The sequence below is a fragment of the Anolis carolinensis genome, chromosome 1 (assembly GCF_035594765.1).
Source record: "Anolis carolinensis isolate JA03-04 chromosome 1, rAnoCar3.1.pri, whole genome shotgun sequence".
NCBI classification, from domain to species: Eukaryota; Metazoa; Chordata; class Lepidosauria; order Squamata; family Dactyloidae; genus Anolis; species Anolis carolinensis.
Genome location: NC_085841.1, coordinates 57,927,996 through 57,940,776, shown reverse-complemented (window position 1 = coordinate 57,940,776; position 12,781 = coordinate 57,927,996). Strand labels below are relative to the sequence as shown.

The 12,781-nt window shown below is 38.8% G+C and overlaps 1 protein-coding gene across 8 annotated transcripts in view; it reads right to left on the bottom strand.

Moving 5' to 3' along the window:
• Positions 1 to 1,083: 1,083 nt before the first annotated feature.
• The window catches only part of rgs7 (regulator of G protein signaling 7), a 204,919-nt gene continuing 193,221 nt past the window's right edge, over positions 1,084 to 12,781 (bottom strand). For 4 of the 8 annotated variants that reach the window (XM_062975075.1, XM_062975087.1, XM_062975102.1 and 1 more), the window contains 3 exons: positions 10,239 to 10,328; positions 6,965 to 7,018; positions 1,084 to 1,779 (listed from right to left, as the gene is read on the bottom strand). In XM_062975075.1, coding sequence (XP_062831145.1) covers positions 1,729 to 1,779; positions 6,965 to 7,018; positions 10,239 to 10,328 — 195 coding nt within the window. In that variant the 3' untranslated portion in view covers positions 1,084 to 1,728. Of the gene's footprint in view, positions 1,780 to 6,225; positions 6,307 to 6,964; positions 7,019 to 10,238; positions 10,329 to 12,781 lie in introns of all 8 variants that reach the window. The other 4 variants (XM_062975078.1, XM_062975089.1, XM_062975079.1 and 1 more) reach the window with 2 other exon arrangements.

Here is a 12,781-nt window from a genome sequence, read left to right as displayed (position 1 = left end):
TGAAAGTCCCCTCATGACCCCCAAGGGGTCCTGACCCCAAGGTTGAGAAACACTGTTCTAAGGGTTGTATGCATGGGGTTGGGGATGTTTCCATGTTTTCCTGCAATTTGGGAAAATGGTGAGGGACTGAACACAGTGCTACCTTCATAGTAGCTTATAAGATTAATGCTTATGCTCTAGAGGAAACAGCTATCTGCCTGGTAATATACTGTACTGAAAAGGGGAAACATGTTGGCAAGTATGTTGTGTGAGTAATGCAAGGAACTAATGTGAAATAAAAGTGGGAAGTGCTATGTACATTTACTCTCAAATTCATATTATCCCCCTTGTATCTCTTTTTTAAATAATGGTTCCTTTTTTGTGAGGAGGATAGTTATAGGCAAATGTATTTGCCAGTTGTTTGTATATCATAAAAAGACACAAAAAATCCTACATTCATACATGTTGTGTGAAAGGTGTTTGTAAGCGGAGCATGAAAAAGTTACTGCACACAGAAAGCAGTCCTCGAAAACAAGGCAAAATGAACCATAATGATAGATAGTTACAGTAATTGACATGCATTATTGGGAATTACATTGTTTGCATGATGGGAGGAAAAGCAGTTAATACACCAATAAAAGCTAGCCTGTGAATGTTTTGGTTTTCTGTAATTTTCTGATGCAATGTGATTTGTTAAAGAGGAAATAAATTGGAGGTGTATTTCTTCATTAATTCTTCCCAAAGAGAGCAATTTTAGCAATTTTCTTCATACTGAGGAGTCTTTTAAAGCTATTCAAAATCATAACTTATTCACCACAAAATTAACATGTGAGTGTTTTACAAAGAAAACACAATTCTATATGCAGAAAACATCATTTTCTTTGCACCGAGCAACATTTTGGCACAGAAAATATTGTTTCCTATGCAGAAAATACAGCACAACCACAAATAATTTTTGTATAGACTATGTCCCAAACTGTGAAGATTCTCATCAGAGCAGGATTCTTCTTGCCAGGATGTTGCATCATTCAAAAAGAAGAAAAAACATGGGTTTTTGACCAATTCAAGAAAAGTTCATCAACACCATTTTACTACCAAAGGGAAGAGATTCTGCATATTTTAATGAAAGAGAAAACAACAATATAAACATACACAAATTTACAGAGGAAGGATTAGCTTTAATACATTTGGAGTAAAAGATGTTCTTTTCCCCCATAAAATATGGTATAAAAATAAATGCAAGAAACATTAACATAGACTATACAGACAACAGACAAAGACACAGCCTTTCTTTCTTGATGTGAATACATCTGTGAGATGGAACTTTCTGTGCTAATTTTTTGTGCAGTAGCTGTGATGCCATAGTAGATATATTTATTAATATATTCTGTTTTCTTTTTTCTTTTCTTTTTTAAAAACATTTCTTCCAGTTTGTGGCTGACAGTACTGTAAATCAACTGTGCCTAACAGAAGCCTTTTTTTTTCACTGTACTTGAGCTTGCAGAAAATTAAAAGACACAGATCCAGCTTGATATGAAGGCGAAAGTGAGCAGAGAGTTTTCAAAATGGAGGCATCGAAAGTTTAGCGAGTCCCTTGGAGTCTGTAATGCCTTGATATACACAAAAGAAAACAAGTCAGGTCCTTGCTCATGCAACATCTTGTTCAATTGTCCTCTGATTTCAGGCAATTAGTGAGCTACAAAGTATGTGTCATGATTGAGTCTGCTTCCATGCTACAAGGCGATCCTTTTAGTAGGACTGCACTAGACTGGTTAATCTCTTTGATGTGAGCGATTTCCCCTGAGGAAAAAACAAAACAAACAAAAGAAGACAGAAGATAGAGGCATGATCACTGAAAACCCCCGTTCATTACACCAAGAACCTACCTTTCTGCAGGGAAAGGCTAACTTTTGTGCCTCAGTACATTAAATATGGTCAAGCCTAACCCAAGGCTATTTCACATATGGATGGTTCATCACTTTATTATTATAGTATCAGGAGATATCACCTTGAATAAATTGACTACTATAGTTCCAATGCCACTGACAGGGCAGTTCAGATGCAAGTCCACTATTGAATCAATTCACACAGACAACTATCACTCATCAAAAATGGATGGAGCAGAGAATTTGAGTGATGTATTAATTTTTTTCGTGTCAGGAGCAACTTGAGAAACTGCAAGTCGCTTCTGGTGTGAGAGAATTGACCATCTGCAAGGACATTGCCCAGGGGACACCCAGATGTTTTGATGTTTTAACCATCCTTGTGGTAGGCTTCTCTCATGTCCCTGTATGGAGCTGGAGCTAACAGAGGGAGCTCATCCATGCTCTCCCCGGGTTGGATTCGAATTGACAACCTTCAGGCCAGCAGCCCAATGTTCAAGTCATCAGTCCTGCTGCCACAAGGGTTTGATCCAGTACGCCACCAGGGGCTCCTGATGTAATAATAAGTATCCTGGACAAAGCTAAACATTTACTAATGATAAATAAAACTTATCATTTTAAATTCTGCGGTTTATACTAATTTGGCATTATCAAGATCAATTTTATGCTTTTCAAAAATAATGACACACATCTTTCAAATGCTCACTCGAACCCCTCAAGTAAAATATTGATCTCATTGCTCAGTATTCAGTAGTGGCATCACCCAAACATGATCTTTGTCCTCAAGATCTGAATACCTCCCATTAAAATTATTCAGTTAAGATGTGAAATACATTCATTTACACAGTCAAATGTATGTTTCAAAATAATTTGAGTTCTGATATTGCTTACATTTAAAATATAACACACAAATCAATCAAAGGTATTGCTTGGTTGCTCCTCATTATGGCACTTGAATTCATTGAGACCATTATCAGTCTTGCATAGCTGTAAGGTCACCCCAGACTAAGCCAGGGATGGGAACATAGAGGCTCTGCAGTGTTATTGGACTGCAACTCCCGTAATCCTTCACCACTGGCAATACTGGTATAGGTCTAATAGATGTTGATCCAACATCTGGAGGCCACATCTGGACAAGAATTAATTCCTCCTTAATTGTTATTGCTGGCATCAATTAGTAATTATGACATTAGCCAGTGAACAATGTATGCTTAAGATAACAATAATGGCTATATTTGTCATTGTGTGAAAAATAAACCAGTGTGAATTGCTTCTGGTGCTTGGCAGCACTAGTAGGTGAGAATTACTTTTTTAAAACCCATAATTTCTATGTCTTTTTAATAGCATTGAAGGCTGCAAATCTATTAACTATCAGTAAGCAATGCTTTAAAACAAAGATTTCTAAGACCATTTTTGAAAGCATTCCCCTAGTAAAATTATTTCCACAAACCTTTTCCTTTTCACTTGGTTTTTCTTCCTCCTAGTAGCACTTACATAACATATGCTACTAGAGATTTTTCTTGCCATAGAGGTAAATGATTTGGTGCTGCTGAATGTTGTCTTTAATTTAGTGCTTTTGAGATTATGTCAAGTTAGTTCTATTGGTCATGTGGTTCTGTGACCTTAACAACAATTTGTTCGTTGAGCAGAATTGTGCCTGGAAAAGTCACAGCAAAACCATTTTTGCAGCAGTAGTAGTAGATAACCTCCACATTTCTAGATGTATCTAGTAATGCGATGTATCTAGATGCTATTTTTATGTATAAGTATGTTAATGATTTTAAATTGCATTTATATGTCAATTGTTTCTAGTGATTTCATGTTGTGTTTTATTTGGTTTTTATAATGCGGCATTGAATTTTTGCCTAGATGTATGTGGTATGCCACTCTGAGCCCCCTGCGGGGTGAGAAGAGCAGGATAGAAATGAAGGGCCAGGCTGTGGCACAAGCTGGTTAGTAGTCAGCTGCAACAAATCACTCTGACCAAGAGGTCATGAGTTCGAGGCCAGTCCGGTGCCTGCGTCTGTCTCTGTCTCTGTTCTATGTTATGGCATTGAATGTTTCCTTATATGTGTAATGTGATCCGCCCTGAGTCCCCTTTGGGGTGAGAATATAAATACTGTAAATAAATAAATAAATAAATAAATAAATAAATAAATAATACTAGCAACCAAGGCTAGATTATGTTAGACTGGAACCCAGAATTTATTCCCAAAATAGGGTCCCCTTGGTGCACATGTGTAACTTACTTTAGAAGCAGTGGCACAGAAATTAAATAGCATGACAGACAGTAGCATCAAAATCTCCATGTTTGAACTCATTTGCAACCTTGCAATTTCAACTAGGCTAACTAAGTGACTCATATCAACACACCAAATATTAATATCAGAAGTATTGAGAGATTCAGAAACCATTCCTCAGGAAGAGAGACTACTCTTTTTCCACCTTCAGCACTGCTCTCCCTCCCTGCCACCAATGCATAGCCTGGAACCATAGTTAAAAATCTATACTGCCAACAAATAATCTTAAAAACCAAAAATCTGTGTGAATAAGTAGGCCTTTGCTTGTTGTCACATAGACAACACAAAGTGAACTAACCTAGCCTTCCTTAGCAGGAAGCGCCTCATAATGGGGGCAGCCATTTAGAAGGCCGTCTTTCATTTTAATCAAAGTATACATGTCCTGTCTACACTTTCCCAAAACTCATACTCACTGGGAAAGGACTGCTGAAGACCTCATAATGTCCAGCAGCTTCCGGTTAGTATTCCAAGTTTTTTGCTTTAAAATGACTTTGCTCCAAATTCTAGCATTTTTGGAGTTTGCCTGAAATGCTAGAATATCCCAGGACTTCAGGTCAGTCAGGCCAACTGGATCATATCTGTTCCAGTCCAATCTGATGTGCAGAAGGACACTGCCACTATCATCCTTTTCTTGTAGTTATCCATGCAGGGAAAGAGAATTGACCATGCCCTGTTGCCATTCCTAGCTGGCCAGAGCTCTGTCCAAGTGAGTGGTCCTGACAATCATGTATGGTGATGTCAGAATCGGGTGCCCGCATACCCCGCAAGAAATGGGGGAAAGACACATCCTCCTTCTTGTTGGTCACATGGGAACTCTGTTCTAGCACCAGCACAGCTAACCACAGTATTCTGCAGCTGGTTAGAAGTGGTGGCGGCAACAAAGAGGAGCTGACAGTCCAATGGAGTGGATGTGGTCTAGACAATGGCTCCTAATTCAACACAAACTTGATCAATCCAAGGCTGCTGCAGAGCAAATTTACACTGGGCTAAACTACCTGTTATAGATGAGCCCTGACTCCCAAATCATTTAGAGCTTTATATAGCATACCAGAGCTTTGGATAGAAAAGATATTGAAATCTATTTAAGCAGGAGAGGCATGTGCATTTGTAATTTGGCCATCTGGCTCCAACAGCTTGGCTACAAGGGTCTGAACACTTTTTGAAGACAACACACATTGAAATCATGTTTACCTGTGCTCAGGTTTTTTAAAGACTTTGCCACTTATGCTAGCACAGGAAGGAAGCAGAAGGGAGTTGCAGTGCTGTTTTATTTTATGCTCATGTTATTATTTGCACTGTCATAGCCATTGCAAAGAAAAAGCCTCCCATGAAATGCTACATGAGCCTCACATTTTGTTTTATAATTATAAGTAAAGAAAAATAGTTATGCATATCCAAATCTTTTATAGACCCACCCCTCCACAGTTAGCTGCCCACCCTTGACAATACAGAACTCACAGAAGAACATGCTGTGGCAAAATCACCATGCAAAAATAGGGGTTTTTGTTTCAAAGTCCCCACTAATGACTTGTTTTTGTGTGGTTGATAAGTCTTAGTAACTGAGGCCCATGGATATAAATAGGATCTGAGTGAGAGTCCCAAAGCCATTGCAGTTCTTAAATTTACATGATACTTGATTTAAAGTATGTGTTTCTCTAAATCTTGCTATCTAATTTCCTTTCCCCAAGTGCTTGCAGGCACCAAAGGCAGCTCTCAATCTTTTTGTTAACTGTTTTTGTTAGTAACTGTTTTTTAGGTTGTGTTTAAACCCTTGCTTATTTGGAAATGATTAAGAAATGTGATTTATAAATATTATATTTTGATCCCTTATCAAGAAAATGAAAACAAAAACCGAGATCTTTGCTGATGTGCTTTATTAATTATCAAACAGCTTCTTTAATTGGTTGTCACAGCAAAAGCCACAACACAGCACACGTATACACGCACACCCAAATGCATAAACCCGCACACAAACCCACACATACACACACCTGCATACATTAAATGCACACGGTTCAGCAGACAATGTCAACAAATTGGAGTAGAAGCCAAGATCTTTCTACCTCTTTTCATAACAGGTTAGAGCTCGCCCTCAGTGTTGGTGTACAGTTTTTATGGCAAGGAAAAATTGGGATGTTTCTGCCCTACAAAAATAAATGTGTTGAATTCTTTAGTTTGAACTTGCACATGACTGAAAGAAAGTGATCCATAGGCACTGACACATGTTTCAAAATAATAATAATAATAATAATAATAATAATAATAATAATAATAATAATAATAATACCAAAACAAATGCAACATTTTAAAGGATGACTTGTAGATGTGGACTGTTACTTTGTTTCAGACACCATCTGCACTGACCATTCAATGTAATTTGAAACTGGGTTGTGTTGTGCAGATTATTGCATAGGAAATCTAGAATCAGCTTGAAGCCACGATGCCAAACCACAAAGCATTTATGCAAATTAGGGGCTTTCTTTCATACGCTTTTGTGGGAGTTTAATGTCTGGCCACCACAGTTTGAAGCAAGTTTTGAACTGCATGAAATGGTCAGTGTAAATGGGGCCTTAGTTTCATCTCAATCTTTCCCTCTTTGAAGGAAAAGATTTCACTTTTCTTTTTCCAGAAAAAGAGAAAAGATATGGACATTTGTCTGCCTACACTACAGCTGCCCTTCAAATGATCATTTATAACAATTTCCTTGGGGCCTGTGTTGAAGCAGTGCTTGCTGGCTTCTCACTGAAACACTGGAGAAAAATCAGTTAACCATAAGGCTCACTTACAGGATTATAAACTTACCACACTGCGTGTGAATTTCTCAAAAGACGTTCGGCGATCCAATGTGTTTCCCAACTTAAAGTGAAAGAAAAATAATAAAGGAACAGAAAACCAAACAAAAGAAGCCAAAAAGAATAGACCAGAAAAATAAAGGAATAAAGATGTGATGGGCTGGGATGGTAAAACACAAAGCTCATGTACAAATCACAAAACAAAAGACAAGTACCAAAAAAGATGCCTATGTTCACAGGATGATAACGAGAAAGGTTTTGCTTTTCTCTCTCTCTCTCTCTCTCTCTCTCTCTCTTGATCCAGGAAGAAGAATCTGCACACAAAAGCAGGTTTATAGGACCAAATTGCCCTTTGGAATATGGTCTCTGATATGCAGAAAAGTACTGCACAGCTCCAGCAGAGTCCATGTGTCACTAAGGCTGGAGCTACACTGAAACATAAAATTCAGATTATGTGATTTGAACTAGATTATATGGCACTGTAGACTCATATAATCCTGTTCAAAGCAGATAACTGGATTATTTGTTTTAATAATGTGGATTTTAAGGCAGTGTAGAACCATCCTAATAGTGCTGAGAGAGTACGCCAATGAATGCAATGTTCTTTGGATCAAGATCTTTGGCTAGTGATATGTAGATCAGATTAGTGTGATATTAAACAAAATGTGAAAGTGGAACAAAATGGGGGCTGACATTCTGCAAAATATAACTTAAATACTAGATGGTTTGTTTTGTTTCATTGTATGAAATGTTTATTCTATATGTGTATGAGTTATTAAATATTAGGGGTTCAACCTACTGTGAGTGTTATGACCTTGTCACATGTGCCACTGGAATTGCCAAGAATTGCTGTGGATCACAGCGATCCTGGCAACACCTGCCCAGGGTGCTTGGGCACCTGTTGCTTCCCCTCAACCTCATCACAGTTAAATCGGTGAAAAGCAGAATGAAATCTACAGTGTAGATGTACCCTAAGAAATATAGACAATATAGGACCTCATCACACTAAGAAAGAGAAGTGTCTTCTCCCTGCTTCTCTGTGCTGCTGGCACACTGCCAGCATGGAGTCCCCTGAAGCCCATCCTATGACTCAGGACTACTTCTGGTGGGGCTTCGTACTGGCAGAGTGCAGGCAGTGCAGAGAAATGGAGCCTAGAGAATTTGGGTATACACCTGACTCCTCACACAAGAAAGCTGGAGGAGGTGAAGAGGAAACAGGGGAAGTGAGGAAACATCATGGAAGCGATACCATGACTCCCAATAAGCCCCGATGATAGGGAATGCAGCATGAAACTGCCTCACAATTTTCCCCACTGTCCCCGGCTTTGTAAAATCCATCTGATGATATCCTAAATCTGATGTGTTTGTGTTACAAGCAGTTTATGCACTTGGTCAGCAGAGGTGTTGTCTTTCAGGACACAGAGGATGCAGTGAGTGCCAATGAGCACACTACTGATTTCTATAGTATCCTTAAGCTGCTGACAATTTTATTTTCTCCATATTTCTCAATAACTAGAAATGCTCAGATTTCCTTTCACATAGCCACTGCACCCTGCTGATATTTCAAAGCCAGATCATTTGTATGCTGGGACAATTAGTAGAGTTGGAACAGAGAGGGCACTGGGATGTGTTTCATGTGCTCTTCTTATCTCTTATATTTCTTGTTTTCAATTGTTGTTTTTTTTGTGGGTGGCTGTACTTCTTAATCCTTTCACTTATCTGCTCTGAGAACCCTGGTGGTGAAGTGGTAATACAGTGGTAAAACTAAGATAGAGGAACTAAATGGAGATTGGGAGGGGTATTAAAAGAGCAATAATTTCATAGCTGAATCATACAAGAATTCTCACTTGAATGTTGTCTTTCCCTAATATCTCATTGAATTCATTCCAATCTCTCTCTAACCCAGTCAGAGCAGGAGGCTTGGCAGAAAGGAAAATAATAATGAAAATTCTTACTTTCTTTTCTCCCAAACCTTTCTGTTCTCATTGGGTTAAATTTAATATCCATGCATGCTAGAGGGCCCACATATTGGCTTTTTGTCCTTGAAGTTCATGATCATTCCATGGGAAATACTTCCAAGACAGAATAGCCCAACTTTGAGTAATGATGAAACTCTAGTGTAAGGCTACAGACCTATGTATTATGCCTATATCAAGAGAATAAAAAAGTATTCCAACTAATGTATTAGAAAAATGAAGAATTCTAATTAATGAATGTATGAAACCATAAAAACTGGAGGAAAAACTTTAAAAATTAGATGATATGTAAATCTGGCCCCATTCCCAAACGCTAAGGCATTTGAGCTTCACCATCACTTCAGCTTATGAAATATACTTCACATTTCCTTACAGTAGAGTCAGCCTTCACTTTTGAACCTTCTTTGTTGAATAAGAAAGTCAGAAGGTGCTTCTATGAGCATTTGGTTGTACATGCAAGAATGCTAATAAAGAAGAGCTTCTGACTGAGTAGACCCTTCTAATAATATCCAGCCATTCAACATGAGAAGGAGAGAATAATAAGGTAAAGGTAGTTGCATGGGCCCATGCCCCCTATATGTTCTAGGATTGGCCATCCAGACATTATGCACAAACAGAGGTTATATGAAAAGACAAACATAATTCCCAGTAATATGTAGAACATGGGATATTGGCTCTGTAAAATTATAAATCTAAGTGCATGGTTCCCTGACTTTGGTAGAATTTTCTTCTGATTCAACATGATTAGGATTGCACTATAGGTTCTCCACATTTGGGCCTCTAGATGTTTTAGACTTCAGCTACCAGCATGGCAGTGGCTTGGACTTCTGGGAGGGCCCAAAACTGAAGCACACTACACTTAAATAAAGAAAATCTAATCCAACTGCTAGTCCTAAATAGGATATAAAAGTTGAAACAGTGAGATCTTGATAATTTTTTACTTAGCATTTAGCCTTTCATTCAATGGATCTAATTTAGATGTGATAAGCAATTGGATGTAAGTCACATAATTACATAAATTAAATAAGCAAAAGGTAAAATCTTTGAAGCATACACATTTCTTTAATTTAAACTTTTGACTCAGATCATTGTAGAACCAAAATGGAATTATTTAACTCAGCCTATTCAGACATGTGAGATGCAAAATAAACAATTGTCCCTCTAGTGTTGTATGATGCTCAGAACTGAAGTAACCTTCTCCCCTATCAGATGTGCAGTTGAGTTACACAAGGAGAGAAAGTAATCAATATAGTAAGGAAGAAATTACCAGTAAAAGACTGAGAATACATAGAGAAGATAAACCAATACCTTCTTCTTGGCCTGTAGTAGTTCCTGGTAGGCACTGGATCGTAGAAAACGTGGATAGGAGTCACTTTTCATCAATTTGTAGATGTGCTCCTAAAATATTTTGGAAGGAAAATATTTAAGGAATATATAAAACCATGTACACACATATACACGCACACACACTTTAGAAACTAGATCATATGTAAAACTGCATATACTATACTATTACATGTTAATATTTCTGGAAGGCTAAAAGTTTGCTTCTGGACACACTATGCTGAAGATAACTAGTGAAAACCTTTATATTCCATGTGATACCAGATGATTTTGTAATCAAATTCTTCAAAGCAGCAAAAAGCTATTTAAGGATTACATATAGGCGGGAATTTGTTGCAGTATCCCTGTGGATTTGTTTTGTAGCAATGATGGATCACAGCTGCGTTTACCCAAAGGAATTATAATAGCTTCATATGGTTTGTTAGTTCATTTGTTTTGTTGATTGGTTGATGTTTTCTCAATGGCAACCAAAAGTTGGAAGAGATGCAAAAAATCGTCTTTAGAATGTGAGAATCATTTTCTTTTCTCTCGTACCATATGGCTACAGGGACTGCAGTGTTGATATCAGAGACAAAGAATGAGTCATAGAGAAAAAGAGCTGAGCTATGAACAGAAACCAATGAGATGAGTGAGTTCAGAGGTGGAGCACCAAATCAACTTTGTAGAAAGAATACATATTCTATCAAAGCTTGGAGAAGTTATTTTGGGAGTATAAGAGCTATTGAAAGCCTAATATGTGATACTCTACTGTCTAAAGTAGACAGTAGAGGTACTGTGGTTGGGAAGAGAGTATCTGTGCAAACATATTCAAAGTTTGAAGGTTAAGAATCTGACTACCTTATATACTCATCTATAAGTCTAGAATTTTTACTCAAAAAACAAACCCAAAAGTATTGGATTGACTAATCCACAGATCAACATGAGTACTGTGCCTTAAATCTCATCGAAAAAGAAACTATTCCCTTCTCTGATTAGAATGATGAAAAGCAAAAAATCCTTCCTGTGAGAACCTTATCATAGAATCATAGAATAGTAGAGTTGGAAGAGACCTCATGGGCCATCTAGTCCAACCCCCCGCTAAGAAGCAGGAAATCGCATTCAAAGCACCCCCGACAGATGGCCATCCAGCCTCTGCTTAAAAGCTTCCAAAGAAGGAGCCTCCACCACAGTCCGGGGGAGAGAGTTCCACTGCCGAACAGCCCTCACTGTGAGGAAGTTCTTCCTAATGTTCAGGTGGAACCTCCTTTCCTGTAGTTTGAAGCCATTGTTCCATGTCCTAGTCTGCAGGGCAGCAGAAAATAAGCTTGCTCCCTCCTGCCTATGACTTCCCCTCACATATTTGTACATGGCTATCATGTCTCCTCTCAGCCTTCTTTTCTGCAGGCTAAACATGCCCAGCTCTTTAAGCCTCTAAGCCTCTAGCTAGATGCTTAAAAAGCATCTAGCCCCTCTACATTCTTTGTCATGGTATCACTTCAGGACCTTTTGAATATCTGGGCAGGAAAATGGCAGCAGTGGCCAGGGATGGCTGGCACACTGAAGAGGCATTGTTGTTTTCTCCTCATCACAGAATGGCCTTCAACATATCCATGGGTCATATAAAAATCCATAATTTTGTACTCAAATCCTACCCTCAACTTATACATGATGCCAACTCATATATGAATATATATGGTGGTATTCAAAAAGGCAAGCACACCTAACTACCATATGCCATTGTCAAATTCACCATAATTCCAAACGTTCTGTCCAGGAATACCTCTGTTTTGTATTTGCCATTTGGTGAATTTGTACTGCAAGCTAGCCCACCTTAATGACAGAACTGATGAGTGGTATCTTGGATCAAGAGTCAAATATAAAATTTGATCTTGCTTTTTGGATCATTATCTACCTACCTCACAGTTTTTGATCCAAACTCACCAACTGGGAAGGGAATAGCTGTTACAAGTATGCCAGACCTGTGTTCTGCAAGGATGTAAAAGCCTGAGCTTCAGTTCACTTTTTCCCTTAGAGCAGTGGTTCTCAGCCTGTGAGTCCCCATATGTTTTGGCCTTCAACTCCCAGAAATCCTAACAACTGGTAAACTGGCTGGGATTTCTGGGAGTTGTAGGGACCCACAGGTTGAGAACCACTGCCTTTGAGGTCCCTATTACTGATCCCCAATCCAAGGACCCTTCCACACAGTCATATAACCCAGAATATCAAGGCAGAAAATCCACAATATCTGGGTTATCTGAGGGCGCATCCAGACAGGCATTTATCCCAGGAAAATTTGTGCTTAAAAATGCAAATATTCCTGAGTGCCTGTTCACACAACCCAGGATGCCCATGCTTTCTGCAGCGGGTGGCCAGATGTTCTCCCAGAACTTTCCGGGAGAACACCCGGACCCTGGCACCCCCTCCCGGGGGGGGGGGGAGAAGAGGAAAATTGCTTCTCCCCCCCCCCCCCCATTCTCCTGATGCCAGGACAGCGGTCAGACCACTAATGGAGGGGCTCAGTAAGTTTT